The sequence below is a fragment of the Cyprinus carpio genome, chromosome B12 (genome assembly GCF_018340385.1).
Source record: "Cyprinus carpio isolate SPL01 chromosome B12, ASM1834038v1, whole genome shotgun sequence".
Classification (NCBI taxonomy): domain Eukaryota; kingdom Metazoa; phylum Chordata; class Actinopteri; order Cypriniformes; family Cyprinidae; genus Cyprinus; species Cyprinus carpio.
The window spans coordinates 24,878,021-24,904,923 of NC_056608.1; the positions used below are offsets into that span (position 1 = coordinate 24,878,021).

Here is a 26,903-nt window from a genome sequence, read left to right on the forward strand (position 1 = left end):
CTTAATTTGTCATTTTCATGGAGTGACTGGAACTCAGGAATGTTCTGCTGTCTTTGCTCTCTCTCTCTCTCTCTCTCTCTCTCTCTCTCTCTCTCTCACTCTCTAAATGTTAACATGAAAGAGAGATGCTAACACTGCTGGCTACTATGTAATTTTTATAACGGAGTGTGGAAGCGGATCGTGACCTGCGCCGCAGCACCACCATATTTGGTTGTGAAGGCAGTACCCTGATCCGACCCTCTCCTCTTCCTCTCCTTTCATCATCCTCATCCCCCTCGTCCCGCTCAGACACAGGGGTCCCTGGCCAAGGTCCCGCCGGGATGTTTTTTCCCTCTCTGCTGTTGAAAGTAGCTGGCTACTGATGTGCAGGGGGAGCATCTCTCTCTGCCCCATAATTCTACTTCCTGTAAACATGTCAGGCGCTCTCAGCAGCCAAATACATCTGCTTACACCGCCTGTTTGCTTGCTCTTCTGTTCCCAGCGGGCGCAGAAGCAACACTCTTCACTCCAAACTCTGCATCCGTCATGTTTTATGAGCTTCAGATCTCAAGGTCCTTACGCTTTCAGCTGCCGTTCCCCAGCTGCTTTTGTGTCGTTCTTCTGTCATGAATTTCAGCAGGATGTGTGAATGCAAACAAACAAAGATGTTTTTCTCCTCCTCGGTTTAAACTCTAAAACTGCATTATATCAGCAGTGGACTTTGAAAACTTAATGAGACACATCAGCATTATCCCATTGGGAATGAACATAGGACCATATAAGAGGGTGTTAATTTTCAATAAAACAACATCCGCATTTAAACATTGCTTGGGTGGGAGTGTCATCTTTAAGAGCAACTTGCCAATACCTTAGTATGACTTTGCTATTGCAGCATGTGTCATTTTCTGAGGGGGGGGAGGGGGGAAAAGGCACAGGGCGGGAAGAGCTCAATGCAGAAACAAAGGTCTTAAAGAAAAGACAAAAATTATGGGTGAAGGGGATGGCAAGGTCTGCGTGATGTGGGTTTTCATACGAATGAAGCTGAATTAGATACTGCAAGCGGTAGATCAGGAGGGAGGGGGGGGAAGTCAGAAGAGGCATGCAAAGGGCCGAAACTTGAGAAAAAGTTGCAGGAAGGTGGGAAGTCTGTGAATGCGAATCTGGGTGGAGTAGACGCGAAAGATCCGAGGCAAGAAGTGATTAGTGGGGAGAGTTTAAAACCGTTAAACGCACAATTTACTTTTATGATCTATTCTTCAATCAGAACTGATTCTTTTTTCAATGGACATTTATGGATATGAAAACTGAAATATTTTTTTAATGAGGCAGTAATAGATGTTAAATATATTTACATAATTATTTTTAGGATGAGATAATTTAAAATGATTTTTTGGGCCAAAATAATGCGGCCTAAGGTAGGAATCAAGATTTTTTTTAAATTTTTAAACCCATATTTTAAACAGTCCATATTTCCCATACTGACTACATGCTGTTTGTTTCAAACATAGCTTCATAAATCTCTCTCTGACTCCAGAATCACACTGGAGCTCTGCAACTCATTCAGTGTGACTATAAGTCATGGCCAATAATGGTACTTGTGTTTCAGGATCACTGGTTTGCTAGACACTCTGGAATTGTAGCGCCTGGCGCCGTACCACTAGGGACAGCTGACCCAAAGAAGATAGAAAATTGCTAAACGAACCCTGTCCTGAAGCCGCTTAGATCCACAGAGCGTGGCAAGATAAGTGGTAACCTAGCAAATGCTCATAAGTTCGAAGCCAGTGGTATTAGATCTGTCAGACTATTAAAGAAAACTAGGAAGAGCTAGTCCTCCATGTTCTTCAAATGTAGAATTAGACCCTGTGACTAGCGACAATTGCGAACTGGAGTCTCACCGAAGGACGAAATCATAGATGTTTCTGACTCTTTTTTATAACTCTTAATAGTATTAAGGAGACATAATACAATCCAATGTTAGACTAACATTTTAAGACATGTAGAAAGGTACATTTACACACAATATAAGTTATTTACGATATTAAACAAATGAGTGTGCTGTATAATAAGACTCAAAGTTAGATAGGCTATAATAGACATAGGAAGCACCATTCAAATTCATTTGTTCTCTATGTAAGTGCACTTAAAAGTCAATGAGACTTAAACACAACTGATTCGTGTGTTTGTTGTCTTAAAGAAAGGATCCTTCTAGAGTTTTGTGATCGTGGGGTGTGGTTAGACTGGTAACGTTTGTGCCCGATGCAATCTAGGTATTAAGAGCCGTGGTGACAAACGTGATCTTGACCCTAGCGGATCCACTTCACTTTCCTCCTGAAGCTGCTGTTAACCTGTGAATCTCAACCACCACAGACAAAAACTCAACGAAACACGCATCACAAAACCATTCCCGAGATCATTTTAGTGTAAGCGATGTTCCATTTGAGCTTTTTTTTTGTACTGTTTTACTCATGTGTGTCAGTTATTAAAGTTTCCTTGTTGGTCTGTTTTTTTGCCTGCATTTAATGAGTTCTTCTGGAACCATTGTCTGCCACCAACCTCCATAAGTTTTAGTTTTAGCAATCAGCCATAGCCGAATAGCTATTTTAAGGATTTTAGAGACAACCGTAAAAAAAACCATTTCTAGTACTTAGGTTTATGCCATTTATATGGCCATGACCAGACCGCACGCACCATGACCGGGTTTTTTATTTACAGTTTGGATTGCACTAATTGTAAAGCCGCAGACCACATTGGTGTTTTATTGTCAGCTTTTTTTTTGAACATGAGTTTTTTAACTATAGGCTGTACCGTTTTATTATACAGTTTATTTATTTTATTAGTTATGTTGAAGGTATTCTTTAATGTTATTTTAGTTTGGGTAGTCTGTGTCTACTTGTCATTTGTTTATAGTTTTGATATGTGCCTATATGTTATGATTATTAAGGGGGGTGTGAGCTGCTAGAAGCGGGGTGGATTAGACAAGTATGTCTTGCACGACTCTCATGATGCATGCATGCGTGTCTAGGGATTCTGATGGAAGCTTCCAAAAATGGTGTATGATGTGTGAGTCTGTTTTAGGGTGATTATGTGGTGTATTTTGGAGTTGGGAGGGGTGTATGTTTACATCCATGTTGTAGAGTCATTAGAGTAAATCCTGGTTGAGTACTGAATTGTAGCAACGTAACGGAGTGGTTAAAATATCGTGGGGTGTATTGAGTGTTAGGACAGTATTAATTGTATTGATAAAGTGTGACAGTATGAATGTTCAGTAGTTACTGGTTTAGAGTATGAATTGTGGGTGAAGGTGTATGAGGCGGGTATGGTCGTCGTATACTTGCCTTTGCTCAATGTGTAACGTACAGGAGTCTTGTTGCACTTGAGGTAATAGTTGAAGAGGCCAGCAGGGTCGTCAGATGTTTTGTTGTTTTTTGATGATTGTGATGTCTCCGTCTCCTAGACTTGAGCTCCGTATATAGCTTGTGATGTCAGGAGTGAGCCTTGAGTTGCGTCTTATGTCGGGTCTTTCTGTCCCGCGCTCCATGCACGTATGATTATTGGCCTGCTTGTATGCGTGCCGACTTGGCGCCTTATGTTGTTGGGTATGCTGTCGATGCCCGTATGCTTGTTTTTGCGCCTTTGATGGTCGGGCCCTTCACGTTTTGTCTGCTGTGGATCATTTTTGATGGATGAGTCCCATAGTATGATGAGCCTGCTTCTGGAGTCTGCTGATGGCGTCTCGCTGTGGTTTGCTATGATTTTTTTATCTGCTGATAACATTCGTCCTATTGAGTCTGATTGGGTGGTATTGGTGCCTTTGCGTTGATCTGAGTATATGCTTTATTGTCGCCGTTCTTTTGTTGGCGTCCCCGTTGTTGTAGGCTTCTGCTTGTAGGGGTACTTGTTTTTGTTGCCGATATATCCCAGAATAGTTGAACTCCGTACTAGCATATCTATGTCGTCCTATTGATGGTGATAAATAGTAGAAGAGGTCTCTCCCCTAGGAGTCCTAGTGCCACAACCCCACCCCTCCTCCTCTCCCGAGCCCTCCCCGTAGAACGTATATTGTCTTACCCATCATCGTCGAGCATGAGGCCCCATTGTCATTTCCTCTCCCCCATACTCTGCACCTCTCTCCCCTCCGTACCCGCATACTGCCATGCGATGCATATTTACATAATACCCTACAACTACTCAACTCAGAACCCCACGATTATACTTTACAACATAATCCACACCGACTCCACAACATACTCCACATTACTCAACGATGTACATAACCCCTACAACAGGCTCTTACCTCATACCCCACTACAGTTACTCCACAGCAAGACCTAGCTGACATAGGGGGAGGAGGGGGGGGGGGGGGGGGGGGGGGGGGAAAAAAAAAGGGGGGGGGGGGGGGGGAGGGAAAGGGGGAGAAAAGGGGGGGGGGGGGGGGGGGGGGGGGGGGGGGGGGGGGGGGGGGGGGGGGGAGGAAAGGGGGGGGGGGAGAGGCGGACGGAGGGAGGGCCGGGGCGAGACGGGAGAAGAGGAGGGTTCTTTTTTGAGGTGGAGAGAATGGGGGAAGGCTATTGCGGGAAGAGTGTGTAGAACGGGAATAGGGAGTGTATTATGGAAAGACTGACTATTAACAACATACAATCTTAGGGGGGACAGCACAGAGGAGATAATACTCATCACGGCGGGAACTCCACGATCATAGACCCTACGGAGTCCACAGAGTACATAGTAGTACTAGAGCGCACCGAGTTACCACATCAGACTCTAACAGCAGACCGGCTACATGTTGTAGCGACCACATATAGTCTCTACCGTAATAGGGGAAAGGCGGAGGTAGAGGAAGAAGACGCTCATACCCCACCACCCCAAAAAAAGACTATAATAGGCATTATAAAAAAGATTAAAAAGGGACAAACACAAACTTGGCTAGTAATATCTTTAAAAAGTTGAAACCATGAATACCTAAAATAGTATGTAAGTTAAAACAGGCGGAGTCAACGTTAATGTTTGTACATGACAAGCCAAACGGGGGGACAGCAATTGTTACTTAAACGAGTAAGAAAAAATTAAAATGAGAGAATGAAGACCCAAACACGGAGAAATAGAAAACAAAAAAATTGATTTAGGAGTTTGATACAATTGACATATGCCTGGTAGATGTGTGGTGATGGATGTTAAGTAGTATGTTGTTAGGAGTATGATGTGGAAGTTCTGACGTCAACGGAACTCTATCTGTTCCTCTCTCTCTCTCTCTTTCATGTTGAAAAAATCTCAGGCTAGAAGTACCCATGGAGGAGTAAGTTTCCGACAGTCAAAGAACAAGCCACATACAGCGTAGAAACCCAAACACGTGTTCTGGAATCGTAGCATCATTTTATTTACAATTCATGGTTTCAAAGCAGACTAACCGAAAATCATTTTGGTAATGTTTATATTAATCTTATGATAAGAGCAATATGAAAAAAATCAATCAGTTGATATATTCTATATAGTATATATCGCTTTTAGGTGAATGCGACACAGTTGTATATAATTTACAGTAGTTTGTAGGTTGAAGTTATTAATTTCATTATGCATATGAAAAACTGTAAGGTTTGAAAAACTGAAGCTTAATTACTATTACCTAGATGATGTGTTATCACTCACACGTTTAAATGATGGCCATGAAAGACTCCCATGAATGTCAGAGTGAGTTATGGCCAAAAACACTGCCGCTGAGAGATTCCTAGTCTATATTCCTCTAACTCATGCAGTAGATCATAACCTGCAATTACACATCATTTTAATTGCCAGAGAATGCGTGAACTGATCAAAGTCACTTTTTGATAAAGCATCTGCCACATGCATCAAAATGTTTTTTTAAATGCAGTGTTATATTTTAAAAGTAACTATGGACGCCTGTTTCCATAATTGAGATTATGAGAGCTGAACGGATTGAAAAGTAGCATGAGATTAAACTTTCATTAAATTAAGCCTCTTTATTTCCTCTCAGAAAGCAAAGTTGGGCATGAAGATCTGAGGCGGATGTGGACTGACTCTTGTGACGCTTCATCTGTAAATCGCCTCAGCAGCATCTTCAGTGTTACTCTGCCATCTGCCGCACTCACACAGGAAGTGATCTGAATGTGATGTCATATCCTGTGTCCTGATAGATGAACATATCAGACGTTACATATCACCGTACATACTGGAGGACTGAAGCAATATCATCAAATCAAGGTTGTTTTATTTTTAACAGACGAAAAAGGGCAAGAGAAAGAAGAGTATATGGATTTCTGATGCGTTTTATTTTAAACATCGGCACCATCACATGCTTTTAAACCAACACTAGTTAGTGCAGTTTAGTGATCTAGTCATCAGCTGGTTTAACATGTTCAATTCACTCTCCAGTCCTACAGGACCTGAAAGAGACACTCCAGTATGTACAGTATAAATCAGATCAGTGGGCGGCGAACGTTCAGAATCTACTCAGTGTTTTTTGTGAAATTATGCAAGATTGTTTTCTGGTTGTGCTGCATCCACATACTACTCACTCACCTATCCACTCACCAATGTATTTAAGAGGATTTTTTTTTTAAATTAATGTAAATGATATTAACATCTTTATGTAGCATTGGTTTGTTTTTTAGCATGTGCGTATTAGAGGTGTGTGGATGGACGCTCAAGCGCCCATGTGCAATAACTGTTTGTATCTGAACGCTTTTTGAGAAGAGTGTTATTTATGTAAAATAAAGGGATTAATAAATCAGACATTTTAATTTATTTCACGATTGGAGATTTACTGCATATTCACCATGGGATATTTTTCTGATCTTCATGAACCTCTTCAGAACTGGAATTATGCCTCAAGCATTTTGGTTAATTTTGTAGGTTATTATTCAGATGCTCATAAGTGTTGAGGACTCTCAGCTCAGTTTAACACATTTTACTGTGCTCATGCCAAAGACTTCCACTCAAAATGACTGAAACAAATCATTTCAAATAAGATTAACAATATGGAAAAGGCATCAAATCCTGCATTCTCATGGTCTATTGTTTCTGATTAAAATGAATATATACGTCATAAATCGTGATTCACTGGAATGCTTAAGAATCTGTTGTTTTTTCCTCCCCAAACTCCCTCATTCACGCTGTTCTTTCCTGGTTTGCTTTTTTATGTGGATGTTTTACGATGACATCTTTCTTCCCCTTTTTCACTTCTAATCCCAGTGTTTACTGGAAGGTTTCAGAAAAAACAAATAAAATCAAACTCGAGGGAAAGCACTTTTGTGCTTTTTAATTTATATCCATCACTCTTCCAGATAAGGGAAATAATGCTCCAAACTGGAGGGAAAAAGGTTGATATTATTAGCCACGCCCAGACAAACGCGTCACGATAAATAAAACATTGTTTAGTTGTAAGTGCACTTAAGTTACATTCTGCAAAATCACTTTGAAGGTAATGGTTATATTTCGGAACCCTGTTTCTGTCACCGGGGGAGAATAAAAGTACCTAATAAAGGTAATACAGCGACTTACTTTCTAAATTTATAAAGTTTATAAAGAGAAAAAGGGACACTCACAATTCCAAAAAAATTCAATTCCATAAAAAAGCCTTGCAATAGATAAATATCTCATAATTACACAAAACATTGATAGGTCGTGTTTATATCTCACACCGGGGGGGGGTTGGGGGGAAACAACAAAATAAAGTCCAATTCAGACTGTTTCGTAATGCAAGAAGACAAAACTTGGTGGTCGTTTTGTCCAATTAGGTGGGTGGGTTTGTGTCCATTGCATGCAAGAAGACAAAAACTGCAAGGTGAGAAAAAGTTCATAATTACATAATTCTGAGTTGACATCTAGAAAATCAGAATTTGAGTTTACATCTTGAATTGTTTCTTTGTTTTCTACCATAAAAAGTAAAAAATAAAGGTAAATGTGACTTTTTTTTTTTTTAAATCAGAAATTTCTGACCTTTTTTCTCACAATTGCATGCTTATATTTTACAATTTTGGCTTTTTTCCTCCATTTTGCATGATATAATCTCCAAATTGTCAGATTTATACTCAAAATTCAGTGAAAAAGTCAGAATTACAAGATATAAATTGAATGCTAATTAATGACTTTTTTTTCTCTTAATTCTGAGTTTGCATCTCCTAATTTTGACTTAATCACAATTCTGTCTTTTTTTTCCTCACAATTGTGTTTTCTCAAATATTCAGACCCTTTCGCTTGCACGGAGTTCATATGTAGCATTTCTGAGTTTATATCTTGCAAATTCTGAATGCAAGAAAAATTCAGAACTGTGAGATAAACCCAGAATTGCAAGGAAAAAAAGTCAGAATTGTGAGACTAAAGTCTATATCATATAGTTGCGCATGTGGACTGCACTGTTCTCTTTATAGTTACAGCGATTATTGAAACTTTGTTATAGTTATCTATTCTTGGTGTGAAGGGCCTTTATATCCAGTACACCAATTTTTCCCAAAGATTTGCATTGGATCTGCATTGACTGTATTGGATTACTGAGGTTCTCGGGGCACACTAATAATGTGAATCTTCCAGGGTTTTAATAACTGCTAACCAATGAAGCAAAACCAACCGCATTAAACCACATGGAGGCTTAGTTTTCCCATGTCAGCTTTAGATAAACCAGACTGAACCCCTAAAAAACACAGAAGACTAGAATAGAACTCAATACTTTTAATATAGACTTAAGTTGTTTCTCTACATATATATACTTTTATTCTGTACCATATTTCTATAGAATCTCTATAATCGGTCTAGTTATGGATGTTTGCGTGTTAACTATCAGTGATCATCACACAGGCAGCAGCTCCCCGCACAGAGTTCAGTGTGTGGAGTCATTTCTCTGCACGTCCGCTAGTTTTTCACACACTCTCTAGTGACCGATAATGACCTTGAGTGACCAGTGATGACTGATATGGTGACCAATAGTGTCCAGTGGAGACCGATATTGTCCAATAATGATGACTGATAGTGTCCGATAGTAACCAACAGTGACTGATAGAGGACTGTGGGAGAGCCAATGGTGACCGACGAGTGACCAATGAAGACCTATGGTGTCCGATAGTGTCAACAGAAGTGACAGCTGATAGTGTCCAATGGTAACCAGTGAGTAACAGACCTATAGTGAACAAACGGTGACTTTGATAGAGACTGTTGGATACCAGCTGGTGAGCGACAGTGACCAATGAAGACCTATGGTGACCATTGATAACGTGTCCAATGATGACTGATGGGTGGAGGAAAACAGGATAATGAGCAAGCGGTAGGTGACTCAATGATAACTGATAGTGACTTATAGTCCGACCATGGAACCATGATACCTATGGTGAGTTAAGTGTCCATGAGACTTATAAGTACTTATAGTCCGTATAACCGCTAAGGTCCCATATGACCCTGTAAGTGAACGGCCTAAAAAGGCTGGAGGCCCATCGGTGGACCAAAAGTTTCCTGAACAATGACTGATTAGTGATACATAGTGTCCAGTGATGACTGTACGTGAGGCAGAAAACCTAGGTAGTGACTAGACGGTGACTGATAGAGCACTGTTGGGGGGCAATGGGGAACCCATGAAGACCTAGGGTCACCAATAGTGGTCCCAAAGTGTATAAGCTGATAATGAACGATCCAATGGAGACCAGTAGTAAACCAATGACTGTCGCGATGATGAACCGATAATTGACGCAATCAGAGGAATGCACGTTTGGAGTACAGAAAAAAAGAAAGAAGTAGAAAAAGGGGTGGCCGCAGTGCAAAAAGAAAAAGAAAAAAAAATGACACTGAGGTGTCACTAAGTTGAGATGACTGAGGGTCGACCGAATGGAAAATTTATATTCCAGTGAATAGATGATAGTTGACCAATGGGTGACCAATAATTGTGGTCGATGGTATGACCAGTGGATGACTGACGAAGTAGCCAATTGAAGATGAAGTGACCAATTATGACCGAAGTTTGACCAGTGGAGACCCATAAGTGATCTATAGTGTCAGAAAAATATTTCAATGAATAGTGACCAATATTGAGCGATAGTGTCCTATTTATTATGTTTACCCAACGTTGACTTATGGAGACCGGTGTGGAGACCATTTGGTTAACCGCAAAGTGGGACATGTTGACTGATAGTGACCAGTGTCCTTGGGACAGTCCTAAGATGGCGTGCTGAAGCCTTGCAGTCTCTCAGCTCAGATTAGCAGCAGGTGTTTTCCAGTGAAACACATGGTCAGTATCTCACTGTTTCCCAGACTGGGACCGCTGACCGGACATGCTGCAGCGGCACGCTTGGCGCTGGATCTTGCGATCGGCTGCAGGTCAGGAGCAGTTGAGCTCCGGTGAGGCTGGCGGGTGGCTGCGGCCTGCAGGCGCGGGACTGGAAGGACTCCTGCTCTTTGCCCGTGGGATGTAGAGGTTACACTGGCCGCGGCAGAAGCGGTTTGGTGGCGGTGCGAGCTCTTGTGGCAGGCAGTGTGCGCGGCGGCTGCGTCTTACGCAGTCGCTCTTCAGGTATTGCGCTCTGGCACCACCAGAGCTTCCTGGCTGGAGGCCAGCACTCCTGTTTGCGTGTGCGCCGGTCGGAGGTGTTGGGTTGGTCTTGTAGAGGTGACGGGGATGGATCCCTGCGGCCCGGGATTCTGACCCGGCAGAGGCGAGACACAGCAGACCGGCGAGCAGCAGCCACAGCGCCACCTTACAGCTCATCCTGGAACGGGTGGAGAGAGACACAGACATCAAGGGGCTTACCGTCTAGCGTTTAACCTCAGAAGCCGATCCAAAAGTCGAAGTCTAATTTTTGTGGTGTGTATGCTTTAAAATAGCATTGCAATAATTCAAGTGATGAAGGATTTTGAAATGAGTATGCAAATCAGGCATTCATTAATTAAAGTAATTCAAATGCACTAATATGTTAACTGATTTTATAGACATCTGTTGAAAAATGAAACATTTAGGTGAGTGTGAGGGAGTTAAAATAAATTGGTAAGTCAGAGTTGTGTTCATATATTTAACATTTTGTTTGGTTTTTGTTTTTAGATCCTGTCTGGATAGAATCTCATTATAATAATCTGTGAGTACAAGATCTCCTCAATGCTGGGCACATGTTTTGCGCTTCTTTCTGTTGCTTAATATAGGAAAGACTGAATATTAAGTTACTTTTTTAATTTAGTTACTTAGTTTAGCTCCAAACACACGCACTCACACTTGCACATGCACAAACACACTAACACACATACTCTCAGTCATTAATACACACACACACACACTCTCACTCAGTCATTGATACACACACACACACTCGCAGTCTTGTACTGATTTGCTGGGTTTAGTGTCCATCATGAGAACTGGCTTCTTCTCACAGTGTTTGTGTGGATAATGCTTGTCTCCAGCTCCATTAACTCTTAACTAAAAACTACAAGAAATGGATTTCTCTCTCGTTCCTGCCTGCTAAATATCCATCTCTCTGCTAAAACTACAAGAGTAGACAAACACATCTGTCTGTCTGTCTATCCATCTTTCACTCTATTTGTATTTCTTTGTAGCTAGATACACAGGTACACTAAGGGGAAACAGTCTTTAATTTGAATTAGAACAGGGCAGATTTGTGTTAAAAATAAACTGTCCTCGCTTTAACTCTTTAGCGTGTGTTCTTGTGCGCTGCTGACAGTCCTCGCGAAAGTTGCATTAGGAAGCCAGTTCTGATGACATTTTGGTGTCCGGAAAGTGTTTCAGGTCTAATGTGTGTGGAGTCGCGCTGCGTCATGTTCAGTGGGACTTTGTGAGAAAACAGTCTGACTGAATCTCTTCTCATACTTCTCTCTTGGGCTCTAAGCATTTTTGCTCCCTGAGCTCACTTTGTTTCCTGTGAAGACAGGAAGTCACAGATTAACTCTTTAATTTTTCACTTTGTCTCGGCGGCAGTCTGAATGATTACGGCTCTGGGACGAGAGCGAGCGATCAAATCCAATCACGCCGGACATCTTTAGTATAGATGTGCTTTAATCGCCGGAAGGAAAAGGTGCGTCACGGGCCGGTTTGTTTCGCCGAAGATGGCGCAGGGCGATAACAGAGCGGCTCTTGTCGAGAAACCAGCTCACTCGCTTTCATTCCAGAGAGCGTCACGGTTGAACCTTCCTTTTTTAGTCTTTCCTGTTCTTGGATTAGAAATCTCCAGGTTTTCTGGGAGTCCGCCTATACTGGCTGTTGAACTGGGTTTGTGTAAAGATGATGAACGAGTCGTTGTTTAGTGTTCTGGACTCAGAGTTTGACATCGTGGTGTAAACTCAGGACTCAAACCGGGCCTGCCTTCAGCCTCCCCTGTGTTCCGCTGCACAAGGCCTACAGCGCCACTGGGATGTGTGTTTAGATGACTGAGATCTCCTCAGGGAGCTGCTTCTTTAATGCGGAAGGTCAGGATGGTGGAGACGGTCTCTATTTGAGATCTGTGCTGGCAAAGTGAGTCAGGAAAACATCTGATGTGTAACATTACACTAGATCCAAGGTAGTACAGTAGGACTGATCATTAACGCCAGTCTAACAATAAAAGAAAGATCAGTATTGATTAAACAGCTTTTGTAGTTTTAATAGTCTTTTTTTTTTTTAATAAACACACTAAAGTGATTTTTACATTTCATTGTTTTTATACTTGAATGCTTTTAAGATGTAAAATGTAAAAAGTAATGCACTATTTTTTTCTTATTTATCTTTTGCATCTGTTCTCATTTTTAATAGCAAAGGTAAAATAAAAAATGGTTATATTTTGATTAATACATTTTCAAACAAAATAAATTCATTTTACATGAATAAACTTCCACCTTTAGATGAAAAATTATAAATTTTCCATGTTGCAGTGGTTTATCAATATGAATATATTATGTTCATCCGCAAAATTCCGTCCCAAAATTTTGAAATATTGAGACAAAGCAACATGTATTTTACAGTTTTTTTTTTTTCAATAAACTTTTTAAGTATTTTTTATTTTTTTTTGACTAATTTAACTTAGAATTTTTTTCAAAAAGTCTTATTTGGGACTCCATGCATAGCTGAAATTGTTATTGCTCTTAAAAATAAAAATAATAGTAAAACATCTGAAAACAATAAATGATTCGTTCCCTTACTAAAAACCGTTTGAGGGGAAAGGAAAGGTCGTGACCTTCATTTAGGGTCAAGGAAGATGGGAGGGGGTCACAGGAAGTGACACAAAAAACAGCCAATCACACGCTTGGAATAAAGGTTCACTGGGGTTCTGTACAAGAACTTTTGTTCCAAGAGTGAAGATAGCCTGCCATTATATATACACACACACATAAGACATCAGTTCTGACTGATTCTGATCAGATGAGTCACATTAAAAACTGAAAATACTGAAAAACACACAACACGTAAAAATACACCATTTGGTCACTAATGAGTCTATGATTAGTCTCATTTAACTACATGGAAGAATAATTTGTTATTCCAATTAACATTTTTAATACTTTTGAATGCTGCTGCTTTTTTGTAAAATCAATAAGCAATGAAAACGTGATAAACAGCACACTTCTGAAAGCAGGTCGTCAGTCTCGGTTCTCAAACAGTCCGTCACAGACGAGCACCGCTTTCCAAACACAGCTAATGTTCACACCAGATGCCCACATCAACCGCAGTACACTCCTGTCACACACACACACACACACACACACACACGTAATTGCCAGCAGCTGGAAGGCTTTGTTTCTGTTAGTGTAACTATTCTAATGTAGGTGCAGATCCACCAGAAAGCATATGAGCATTCAGATACTCCACTGATCTGATCTCACACCATTACTAGAGCTCAAACTCATGGGTTAACGTTGTGTGTGTGTGTGTGTGTAATTGAGTTCTAAAGCGAGTTGTAATTGATTGTCTGGATCGATGTGCAGTCGTTGCTGTGAGGTCTGAGGGGTTTGTAGCTGCTCCTGCATCAGTGTCTCTGTGTTTGACAGCGAGACACGGGACAAACGTCAGACAGACGCACAGAAATCTGAATTCACAGCTTCTGATTCCGAGCTTCAGACTCTATTTTAAAGCTCTCAGCTCTAATAACTCCATGAATTCTGATCTGCTGCTCCTGACACTATCAGACCTGCTCTACATACGATCCTCGTGTCCATCTGTCTCTCTGCAGCCTTCAGACAGTTCAGTTTAGAATTCACTGAAGTATTATAGAGCTTTTCCACATTCACTTCAGTGAGAGTACCAATGAAACCTATTAAAAATAATTATTTTTAACATTAAACACTTGAGAATGTTTGTTTTTCTTGGCTATAAAAATGTTAAGAAAACATTCCATTTGATCATTTTGCAAACGTCATGGCAACGTTACTTTTAAATGTTTTCTGAACATTCTGAAACAATAGTAACATTTAAAATTGTTACATGAAGGTCCACCTGAAACCTGCTTTGAACGATGTATAAATGTCTCTGTGCTCACAGTTTGAGAACTTTTAATGGTGTGGAAATTGAACTTCTGAATAAAAAAACAGTTCTTTTAAACATTAAGCACTTTTACATTCTTCAAAACGTTTTTCTTAGTTGCACAAACATTAACATTGTATTTGATCATTTTGTAAACATTATGCAAATGTTACTTTTGAATGTTCTGAAACAAATACTTATAATAGTTTAAACACATTAAGCACTTAATGATCTCAAAACATTTTTCTCTTGATTCATACAAACATTAAAGAAACATTTTATCAATTTTAAAATGTTTAAATATAAAAAAAATAAATGTCCACCAAAAACAGAAATAAAATGTTCTGTGAATGAGGTATAAATAATGTTTTTGAGATTAATACTGTAGAAAATAATCATCTTTGTTAAAAATAATTATTTTAAACATTAAAAAAGTTATAACTTGATTTACACTAAAAAAGTATTATCCTTATCTATCTAGTCAGCTGGTTATTACTGATGTTAATGGTCTCAAAATGCTCAAACATCAGCTGGTTAATCAATATATGGCTAGTTATGAGTGTGGTTATTCATAGCAGAGTATATTTGCGATGAAAGGAGTGTGTGAATGAAAGCTCCATAAATCCTCTTTCACTCAGTGCCGGCTCGAGCGCTCACCGACCCGCAGAAACAGCCCTAATCGGATCAAACACTCCAGCGCAGACCTCACAACCTCATCACAACCTCATCACAACCTCATCACAACCTCATCATCACAACCCAAGCAGAGCCTCACCTGGACGAGTGTGCGGTCAGAGACGGTGTCCAGGAACGCCGGCCCATGGACGGAGCAGAAGAGAGCCTCTGCTGCTGTTTGTGAAGGATCCTCTCAGACTGATGCTGCTTTCTGCTGGAGGAGACTCTATCAATCTCTCTCTCTCTGTGTGTGTGTGTGTGTGTTTGAACTCTGCTTTCTGGCTCGTCTCCGTCACTTGCATGTGGATCTGATCACACTGAGAGCTTTCTATTGGCTCTGATCAGCAAACAAATCATGCCTCCCTCTCTCTCCCTCTCTCCCTCTCTCCCTCTCTCTCTCTCTCTCTCCCTCTCTCTCTCTCTCTCTCTATCACTCTCTACATGGTCACTCCTCCTCTTTATACTTTCAGATGTCAGTTGTTTTGACTGATTTCAGTGAACTGGCTCTGGTTTTTCTGCTCAGACATCATGCAGGATCAATCAGATGTTTAATTTGATTACAAACAAGAAGAAAACAAATCCTAAATAAGTTTTGCATAAAAGTTATTGACGTTTAATTCCAGAAGATTTAAATGACCTGATGATCTTCAGAAGTTTCCGTGTTTTTCTGATGGTGTGAAAGATGCTGGAAACCAAAGAACATTAAACACAGCAATCACAAACATACTGTGAAACATGTGATATTGAGAATCAAACGCACCATGAAATGTATTATTATTTTTAAGTTGTAAATACAACAAAGATCACTGAAAGAAAATATTGCTTTTACAAGAAAATACAATTTCATTTTTTTTAACTTCAAAATTTCACATTCAGTGTGTTACTTGTCCTTTCTTTGTAATTAATAGAAACCATTTTTAAATTTTTTAGTTTCACATAAGTTATTGTGTCTTGTGGAATAAACAAACTGAAAAATGAAATGTAATTGTATGAACTACGGACTTCTATCAGGTAGTTGTTGGCAAAACATTTTCGAACTACTGACATAACTCCTATTATCTAGTCTTCGTGAAGTCTGCTTCTTTGCTTCACTCTTTTATTTTCTCCTTTTATTCCTTCTATTCATTGTTTTTTTATTTTATTCTTGTACTTCGATCCTTTTTATCTGTTATGATTTATTCAACTTACTTGATTCATGTTTTTCCAATGGAATCTTAAGTCACAAGAAATTACTTTTTCTAGTTAAAGTTGTCCCGAAGTTGAAAAATCCATCCATACTATTACGTTGAAATATTGCAAAAGTCTGAATGGTTTTGATAATGATTTGCTGTTTATGGTATTGTTGTGGTTGCCGTGTGTGTTTCCAAACATTTCTTCCCTAACATTCCTCCGGACAGAGGAGTAAGGTAATTACTGGTTTTTCATCATCATTTTATTACAAATAGTGCCCGTTTATAAAATCAGATCTAGAACCCAGGTTAGAATTGGTTGTAGTTTGTATAATCAACCCCATGATATTAATGTTCATGTTTATTGTTAAAACTACAAAGGCAGGCTATTATATAATGTGGGTGCAACCTGTGGACTGATGTGTAATGAATGTATTTAGAATATAAAGATTTGACTAATTATCCTCGGAATGTCGAACAAATTATTTTCTACTCTGTTGAATTGTATAAATGAAGGCTATGGTGTAAGATTCTTGCTTTATTACAGCGACACCTGCTGGACACGCGCTGTTTAACGCGTGGACTTCCCCTTTAAATAACGCGACGCTTCCTTCAGTCACGTGTATGGCGCTGCTCGCGTTTAATGAAGCGGTTCTAAAATAAGATTTTTGTTTTAGCTTATTCAACTTTACCAGTATTGTTAATTGGTTGTTAAAGTTTTAAATGGGATAATGCACACAGAGCCATATTGGCGCCATCAGCCCATCTATGCGCGGGCGTTGTTTTCTCAGAAGATGCGTTAAAAGGGAGCGGTTAGTCGCTTGTGCCAAATTCAAAGTCCAATTTAAAAAGAAACAAACACACACAAAAAACCTGGTATACAGTAAAAAAAAAGTGGTAAAAATGTGGATTTTGTTAGGACAGTAAGTCTAGTTTTTAGGAATTATGACAGCTTTAACGCGTCTTCTGAGGCGGACGAGAAAAGGGCAATTTAACGGACTATTAAAAAAAAAGTGCTGTAACCAAATTCAGATTTTGAGTATTTTTTAAGAGTATAACCTCTAGTATAAAAGCATTGTGTCTACTTTAATGCATCTTCTGAACAGACCGAGAAAACGCAATGCTGAATTTCTTCATCAGATTCTAACAGCGCTTAATTCAAGCGCGACTGAAGGAAGCGTCGCGTTATTTAAAGGGGACGTTCACACGTCAATAAACAACAAACTGTCAGCAAGTAACTGGATGAAGCTTTCACATCAGTTCTTGCACATTGTTTATTTTCTGTGTCCAGGTCTCCTTCTTACAGTATTACTAAATCTAAAACTGATTTTCTATTGACACTAAAGCAAAATGTGAATGTTACCTTTTTATTAGAGATAGCTGCCCCGTACCTGAACTCAAAAAAGAAAAAATCTTTTGTTATCTCTCATCTTTGTGCTTCTTCTGATGAAACACAAAGGAGACATTTAGGAAATGTTTCATTGTGTTGTTGTCTTTTTTTTTTCGATGTCAGGTGATATCCTTTAGTGTTATGTGCTATTGAGTGTATTATATTGAGGTATTAAAAAAAAAAAAAAAAAAAAAACACCACACTGCAGATGAGAAATTTTGATAATTGTAGCAATCAAATTGATGAATGGTAATTAACACAGCATTCACATACTCTTGACTTCGCAGGCAAGGTTTCAAAAAAACCTCCAAGTAACCTCATTTTGACAGGAGTTTAGTAATATGTTACAGTTGTCCCTCGACATATTGGTTTTTGCTATTTTATTAGTGGAATGAGTTGACAAAAACTGCCTTTAAAAAAATACAGCAAGGGTGATTGTGTTTCTCATAATCTATAATTCAATCTATTCTTACAGGATGTGTTTCTCTGCTTGTGTTCAAAAAACAGGCCCCGTGTTTGGTTTAGACAGGCAAACATTGCATATCATTGCTCTTTTTTAAGTTGATTTTTAATTGTTTCTATTGTCTTCATTTGTGTAAGTTGGGTTGTGGATAAAAAAGCATCTGCTAAATGACTATATATAAGTGTACATATATACATGATTGTGAATGATCTGTTACGCTTGAAGGTATTTAAATTCAAAGAAAAACAAGATCTATGAGAGCTCTCTTTAAAATGATTTCTAAGTCTGTATGAACAGAACTGAGCTTTTACGTGATCAACAAGAGTTTGAACACATCTACCTCCTGCTTCCAGGTCTGTTTCAAAATGTTAGAAAAGAGATGAAGAAAACTCAGAAATCACACAAATGGAATCATGGGAAGGATGTAGTAACAGACAGAAGAAACTGTACAACATTTACAAAAACTGAAATTGACAACATTTCGCTTTGTCACAAATTGTTTGATTGGCAAACATGAGCTGATCTTGTCATTTACTGATTATAGTCTGAGCAGAGGGAAGTTTTCTGAGTTGAGAAAAAATCATGAATATATATATATATATATATATATATATATATATATATATATATATATATATATATATATATGAATTTGTTGTAAAATACTGCACAAATATGTTTTATATTATAGAAATGAAAAGTCAAGAAATCATTTAATTTTTTTTTGACAATGAAATTGAAGACCAGTTTCTCATTTATTTAATAATGACTTCAACCCAAACATGACTGAATAACTGCGGATTCACTGCTCCCTCTGCTGTTCAGAACCGACCTGAACAACAAAAATGATTCTTAATGATTCACCTAGAGTCACTTTAATCTCCAGTCCCTTTATTCAATGTAACTCTGGATTTCTGTACACACCTCTATATCAGAAATGCGAGAACCCAGACCGATGAGCTGAGAATCTTTGGATCGCAGTCGCTTTTCTGAAGAAATAAAAACTCAATGAAATTCTGTGTGACGCAGATCAGTCCATAAATGAACATTAGCGTATGGATGCTGGGAATGTACAGATGGTCAAATATAGATGTCCCACATTATTATCAGTGTCCATTACACTGTACATCATCCAAACACATTCATGTCTGTATCAGAGGCAGAGAGACTGTATGTGCTTGTCCTCTGATTCTCAGGATCTGTATACACATTTACAGAAGCAAAGCTCAAGAGGAAACAACAAAACATGTTCTGAGATATAAAAATAACTATAAAAAGCTCAGAGGGAGTGAAAGTGAAGAAGAACTGTCAGAAGTGCTGAGTGCCTTCAGAATGAAGCTGGATTCTCGAGGATCTTCGGAGTCCTTCAGAATCAGGCAGGACGTGTGTGAAGACATGTGCAGAGATGGATCTGCTCTTATAAAGATCAGCATTCATGTAAGGATCGAGTGAACGCGGATGTTTGTATCTGAGAGAGGGACACACACCTAACACATCAAACAGCAGCAAACACAGCGACAAACCTGCTGGAGTGAAAACACAATTTCTTTCTAAAATATCAAGGTGGAAGAAAGTCCAAGGTCATTGTTTTTTTTTTCTTTAAAAATTATTTTCTTTCAAAATTTTTTCTTCAAAAATATTTTATACTCTTCAAAAAAATTTTTTACAAATAAATTAAAAAATCTTTACATTTTTTCTCTTCAATTTTTTTCTTTTCAAAAATATTTTACTCTTCAACATTTTTTTTTTTTAATTTTAAAAAATATTTTTTATTCTTTCAAAAAACCAAACAAAAACATTTAAAAATATTTTCTCTCTTCAATTTTCTTTTAAAACATTTTTTTCTCACCAAAAACGTACATTTTTGTTCCTCTCAATTTTTGTCTTCAATTTGTTTCGTTAACTATTTTAAGGTGTCCAAAATTTATTACATTAATTATTAAATATAAATTATGCATTATAATAATAATAATAAATTATGCATAATTGCATGCAAGTAATCCTAAACCGAATCCTAACCCTAAACATTTAGTCAGTTCATGTAGTTTATTAATATTACTCAATACTTAAATGTATAATAACACTGTAACAAGGACACTTTAAAATAAAGTGTAGCCTTTTCTCTTTAAAAATATTTTTACTCTTCAAAAAAAAAAAATCTTCAGTTTTTTTTCTCTTCAAAGAGTACTAGTACTAGCACTAGTATTGTACAATAAGGTTCCATATGTTAACTGTATTTAATGCATGAACTAACAATGAGCTGTTACAGTATTTATTAATCTTTGTTATAATATAAATACAGCTGTTTATTGTTAGTCCGTGTTAGCTCAGGTACATTAAATAATAACAACAGATACAAATTGATTTTAATAAATGTATTAGTAAATGTTTGAATCCACATTAACTAAGATTATGAAATGCTTTAGAAGTAGTTTTCATTGTTAGCTTACATTAACTAACTATTGTTAACAAATGAAACTTCATTGTAAAGTGTTAACAAAAGTATTGTTACTTTTCAAAAAACCCAAAAACAAATCTCTTACATTTTTCTCTCTTCATTTTTTTTCTCACCAAAAAATGTTTACTCTCTTCACCCTTTTTGTTCCTCCTACTCTTAAAAACTAAGACATATTTTTTCCACCTTGAGTTTGTATTCATGTTGTGGTCCGGTCTGCTGTAATATATACTGTACAGCATCTCCACTGCTTGATTCTTTATATCATCAGAAATGTAACTCTATTATTGTCTGGCTCTAATCTGATCAATGTGACTATAGTATATGATATTAAGATATTATAAACATCAACATCATGATTTTCTGTAAACCTGCTTTTAATCAATCTGTATTATGAAAAGAGATACGCAAATAAATTTGACTCTGCAGATTTATAGCTTCAGCAGAAGCTGATATCAACATTTAATCACATAATTATGTTTATCACTATAAATGAAGATGAAAGAGCTCATTATCCTTGTTCTGATATTTTTAATAATGCAAGGCATGCTGAAGTTATTGCACATCTCACCTGTGATTCAGAAGCTAGAAAAGATTCTTGCTTTTCTGTGAAAGAGAAGAGAAAGAGCGGATAAACGGATCAGAGATTTACATGAAGCTGCTTCCACTGATGTGTTCAAGAAACCAGAGAAAAGTTGAACTCTAAATCACCAACTCTATGCTGAGCATCTAGGAAAACAGATTCTGCTTGATTACATAATCAGATTACAATAATAAAGTATGTGTAATTAGATTACATTTTAAAATACTCACAGATTACAGTTACTTTTTATTAATCACTTAATATTCACAAAATGGCAAAAAAAAAATATTAATAATCCACTGATTCTCCCAAATTATTTTATTTTTCAACTTTTCTATTTTCTTTTAATTTAATGTAACGCAATGTTTAACGCCCTTCATGTTCTGGATAACAAAGAATGGAACATTTTTATTTCTCTTTGTATTTTTATATCATTATGGAACACCATTTTCACATTCAAGGCAAATTTCATACACACTGGCAATTTAAAGATTTTACCAAAAAAAATTTATATATATATATATAGCAATGAAACAAAACAAAATATTAGTATTCTATTTTTAGAATATAAAATTATTAAAAAAGAATTAAAAAAGAATAAAATAGTATTCTATAAAATTCTATAAATAAACAAAATTACACTACTTAAATTATGCAATCCTAAAAAGTAATCTAAAAAGTAGTTGATTATATTACCTAAAATGTGTACTGTAACAGATTACATTCAGTAATGCACTACATTTTGTAAATCCATCTGAGAGACTGAAACGGTTTTCTGTGGTGATTTCCAGCATATTTCTGACACTGATTCCACAAAACACACGCGTGTATCCGACAAAACTCACCACATCACAGAAAACTAGCGCCAGCACTTCCTGTTTCATCACTTCAGAACAGAACGAAAGAAACACGTGCAAAACAAAAAAGAGAACGCGACGGAAAAACCAGGCGCTTTTAATAGAAATAATGCAAAACAGACAGCAAATCAAGCACAGCTCAGCAGAGAGAAGCGCCAAGCGGTGCCGAGGGACGGTTCTGGGGCTGTACCTTCTTCTTACCTGCAGCAGCTCCTGGTAGGCTTGGATCTGATGAAGCCGGGCTGCACGAGCCACTCTTCATCAGCTTGTAGATGTGCTCCTGATGAAGCACAAACACACCAAGGCTCAGGAGACGAGGATCGAGAGCCTCAAGTGGAGCCGAGTAATGAGGAAAACACCGACCTGAGCGCCTTGGAAAGCCGTGAGCTGCCGGGGTCCTTGATGTTCTGCGTGGTTTTGTCGTAGCTCCTGGAGTCCACGCTGATGGCACTCGAGCTCCAGGAGCCAGAAACTCTTCCCAGATCTCCTGCACCCTGCTGGGAACCTCTCGGATCGACGCTTCTTCAGCTCCTGCACCGCCAGCCAGAACCTGCAGAGACCGCCACAGACCAGCACCAGAGGGAAAACACCACTGAACAAGATCTTCACTCATTATTTACATTTTTGTTTTATTTTTTTTGCATTTAACAAATTACATTTTTAATTATTAAAAAAATATATATACATATGAATTTAATATAGTTGGGTGTAATGCAACATTTACTTTTAAATTACTTAAAAATGTAAAAAAAAATAATAATAATTTTCATATAATATAGTTGGAAATAATGTAAAAATGCCTTTTTTAATTATTTAAAAATGTTTAACAATTAATTTTTTTTGTATAATATAGTTGGGTATAATGCAAAAATGACGTGTTAATTACTTTACAATGTTAAAAAATAATATTTTAATAAAATATAGTTGGAAATAAAAAAATTTTTTTGTTAATTATTTAAAAATGTTTTTAAAAATAATTATATATATAGCTGGCAATAATGCCAAATTTACCTATTATGTTTAAAAATGGTACAAAAAAAAAAGATAATAATACTAATATTTTGTTTTGTTTCATTGCTATATATATATATATATATATATATATATATATATATATATATATATATTTTTTTTTTTTTTTTTTTTTTTTATATATAACATTATTATTATTAACATTTGGTAAAATCTTTAAATTGCCAGTGTGTATGAAATTTGCCTTGAATGTGAAAAAATGGTGTTCCATAATGATATAAAAATACAAAGAGAAATAAAAATGTTCCATAACGGTTCCAGAACGCAATATTTACTTTTTGTTTCATTATTTAAAAATATATATATTTTTATGCATTTTAATATAATATAGCTAGATGTAATAAAACACTTTTTGATTGATTATTTAAAAATGCTAAAAATGGAACCAATTTTAATATAAAGTAGTTGGATATAAATCGTTAGACATGTTTTTAATTTGAATGCAACATAGTTGCAAAAAATATAATTTTTGTTTAATTACTTGAAAATTTGAAAAAACTTAATATAGTTGGACATATTATTTAAAAACTGTTTAAAATTTAATAATTTTTAATATAGTCCGATATAAAGTCATATTAATATTTTATTTAATTATTTAAAAATGGTAAAAATGTTATACATTCTAATACAATATAATAGATTTAATGCATCATTTATGTTTAGTTTATTTAAATTGTAAAACATGTATTTAATTTTAATATAATATAGTTGGATATAAAGCAACATTTACTTTTGATGCACAGCCCTCAGTGAAGTTTGATTTCTGACCCTCTGTATTAAAAACATTTTGGGCACCTGCAGATTCCATCTGCATGATTCATCATCATTGCAAAAAATGCCCCAGGGTTGAGTTAGATGCAGCTGTACAGCATGAAGACATCATGAACATCATGTGTGTTGACTGGTGTTCTTCATCATCATCATAATGAAGAAAGAAGAAAGAGGAGAGACAGACAGAGGAAGACGAAGAAAGAAAAAGAAAAGAAGCAGAGAAGTCGCTTCATGACACTGAACTCGTTTTTTAAAGAGTAATAATCACTTTGAACTTCTTCAAAGAAAGTGAACAAGAAAAACAGGAGAACAGGACGCTGACTGAATGTAAAAGGGCTGGCTCCTCAAGTAAACAAATACTAGTTTATGCCTGACTAAAATCATCTCAAGCGGAGTAAAGTCAGTAAAGTAAGGAAGAATGAGACAAACACACCAGGCCTCCAGCTCCCAGGAAGTGACATCATCAGGAGATCCAGGGGTTCGACGGCCTCGGCGCCGTGGAAGAACGGATCGTACTCGAGATACTGCTCCGCGAAACTCAACAAACTACAGGCACACATGCAGATTTACAATGAGAATAATTTGAATATTAATACTAATACTAATAATAATAATGAACAGCTGAACACACACACACACATAATAATAATAATACACTTATTAGCATAATATAAAAATATATTACTATTATTATTATTGTTATTTAAATAACACAATAATATTCTAATTATTAGTATTATTTAAATAATATAATATGCTTAATACATAAGTCACTGTACTTTATACATATATTATATAAAAATAACACATAATAGAATACAAAAAGTATCATAATTAAAAAACAAAAGAATAATATAATTATTAATATTATTAATAATATATTATTAATATTATTACTAATACACAATACTATAAAGACATTTATAATGTTATCAAAAAAACTTATATTTCAAATAAATACTTTACTCATCAAGGACACATTAAATTGATCAAAAGTGACAGTAAAGACATTTATAATGTTATCAAAAAAACTTATATTTCAAATAAATGCTGTTCTTTTGACTTTCTTGTTCATCTGTGAATTCTGAAAATAAAATGTATCACCGCTTTCCACAAAAATATTGTGCAGCACAACTGTGTTCAACATTGATGATAATCAGAAATGTTTCTTGAGCAGTAAATCATCATATTAGAATGATTTCTGAAGATCATGTGACACTGAAGACTGGAGTAATGATGCTGAAAATACAGCTGTACATCACAGAAATAAATTACATTTTAACAGAGATTCACACAGAAAACAGCTGTTTTAAATGATAATAATATTTCACTATTTTTACTGCCAAATAAAATTAAAAAATGCAGCCTTGGTGAGCAGGAGAGACTTCTTTCAAAAACATATTATAAATCTTACAGACCTCAAACCTTTGAGCACTAGTGTACTGTATATTGAGTAAATTCAGATCAAGTGAACTCACCTCTCTGCAACTTTGGACATTTTTAAGCGGTGTCTGTCTAACTGTTCTTGGCAGTGCTGGATCTGAAGAGAACAGACGAGCACAGATCTGAGCAAACTCTGCTTGTTAATCACAGGAACGGATCTATAAATGATGTATCAGCACTGAAATGATCTGAATCACTCCAGAGATGGGTGTGGAATAGAGAAACATGAACTAATATATAATATAATACGTGTGTAGTGTGTGTGTGTGTGATTGCACACACTGTACAGCCCTGAGCTGCTCATAAAAACTGTGTCATGAAGATTTAATGTGAAGACAGGCTAATTTTAGTCAGTATTAACTCTAAATGTGTTCTCATAAATAAGTCACTCGGCCGCATCGCTCTGCTTTCTCCAGACAGGAAGAGGAAGAATTTTGATTATTTTAGCAAACCTTTACATATGAAACATTATTCCCTACTGAAGCTGTAGTAATCAGACCTTCTCATGTGCATCCTGCAGAACACAGAAAATATCAACCAAAGAATAACAATACAATATAAAAATAAAATATTCATGATTGTAGATTCATTAAATCTGTCCTCTGTTTATATATGATTTAATTTAATATACTTCCTCAGAATCCCCTTATAAAAGAGCCCTATAAAAAAAAGAAAAATCAGACATTATTAAATATAAAAATATTATTTAAATTATTTTATTGCCTTATAATATATAATTTACTATAGCAATTTTTATTAGTTTGTTTTTATGTATTATTTGTAATTGCTTTTTCATTTATTGTATTTTATTTCATGATTTTTTGAGGAAGTCATGTCAGAAAGCCCTTCTAAAAATTTATTTAAAAAAGCATTATTAAGCAATTTTTTTTAACTCTGTGCCTGTAAGATATAATTTTCTGTACAAGTTTGGCTTTTTTTATTTTTATTTATATTTATTAATTTATCCATTGTCTGTCTGTCTTTGATTTCGATCTGGTCCTGATTTGTAAAGACTTTATTATTCGTTTTTTTCAGGGTTTGGTTTTTGTATTAAAAATAAAACAAAACAATAAAATATAAAATAATGATAATTGTAGATTAATTAAATCTGCCCTCTGTTTATTATATTCAGAAATTATTTACAGTTTTTATCGACTGCTTACTAATGCTTTCGTGTTTCCTGTGAATTTTTCCACATCTCTCTGACAATTACTTACAATCTTGTACAGAAATGTATACAGGAGCTGCTGAAAGAAGAGCTTTAGGTTCTGAATAACTGTGTGTATATGATATATGATGACGCAAATGTTTGCTTTTGAGATGTGTCTGTGGTGCTTCGCTTTTGTGAGAGATGTGGAGGCATTTTGCATTTTGTGTGTAATTTTATATTTTTGTGTAAAGTTCCTCTTTCAGAAAGGAGAGTAACAAGAAGCTCTTTCAGAAAGGCCGTTGAATTAAACTGTAATATACTTACAAACGAGAAAAAAATCTTAAATGATTTCATTTAATATATAATTTACTAAAGAAATTATTTTGCTTTTCTATTACTTTATTTTTATACATTGTGCATTATTTATTTATTGTATCTCTTTTGTCTTGTTCTGATTTTTTTGAGAATGTCATGACAGAAGCTAAAAAAAAGCATTAAAATGATT

General features: G+C 36.4%; 1 protein-coding gene and 1 pseudogene across 1 annotated transcript in view; both read right to left on the reverse strand.

Moving 5' to 3' along the window:
- LOC109084573 (gremlin-2-like) overlaps positions 1 to 15,493 on the reverse strand; it is a 292,543-nt gene extending 277,050 nt beyond the window's left edge. The window contains exon 1 of the mRNA XM_019099253.2: positions 15,186 to 15,493. Within this exon, the coding sequence (XP_018954798.1) occupies positions 15,186 to 15,232 (47 nt within the window). The 5' untranslated portion in view covers positions 15,233 to 15,493. The remainder of the gene's footprint in view (positions 1 to 15,185) is intronic.
- Positions 15,494 to 21,140: 5,647 nt separating this feature from the next.
- Positions 21,141 to 26,903, reverse strand: part of LOC122139105 — an 8,452-nt pseudogene continuing 2,689 nt past the window's right edge.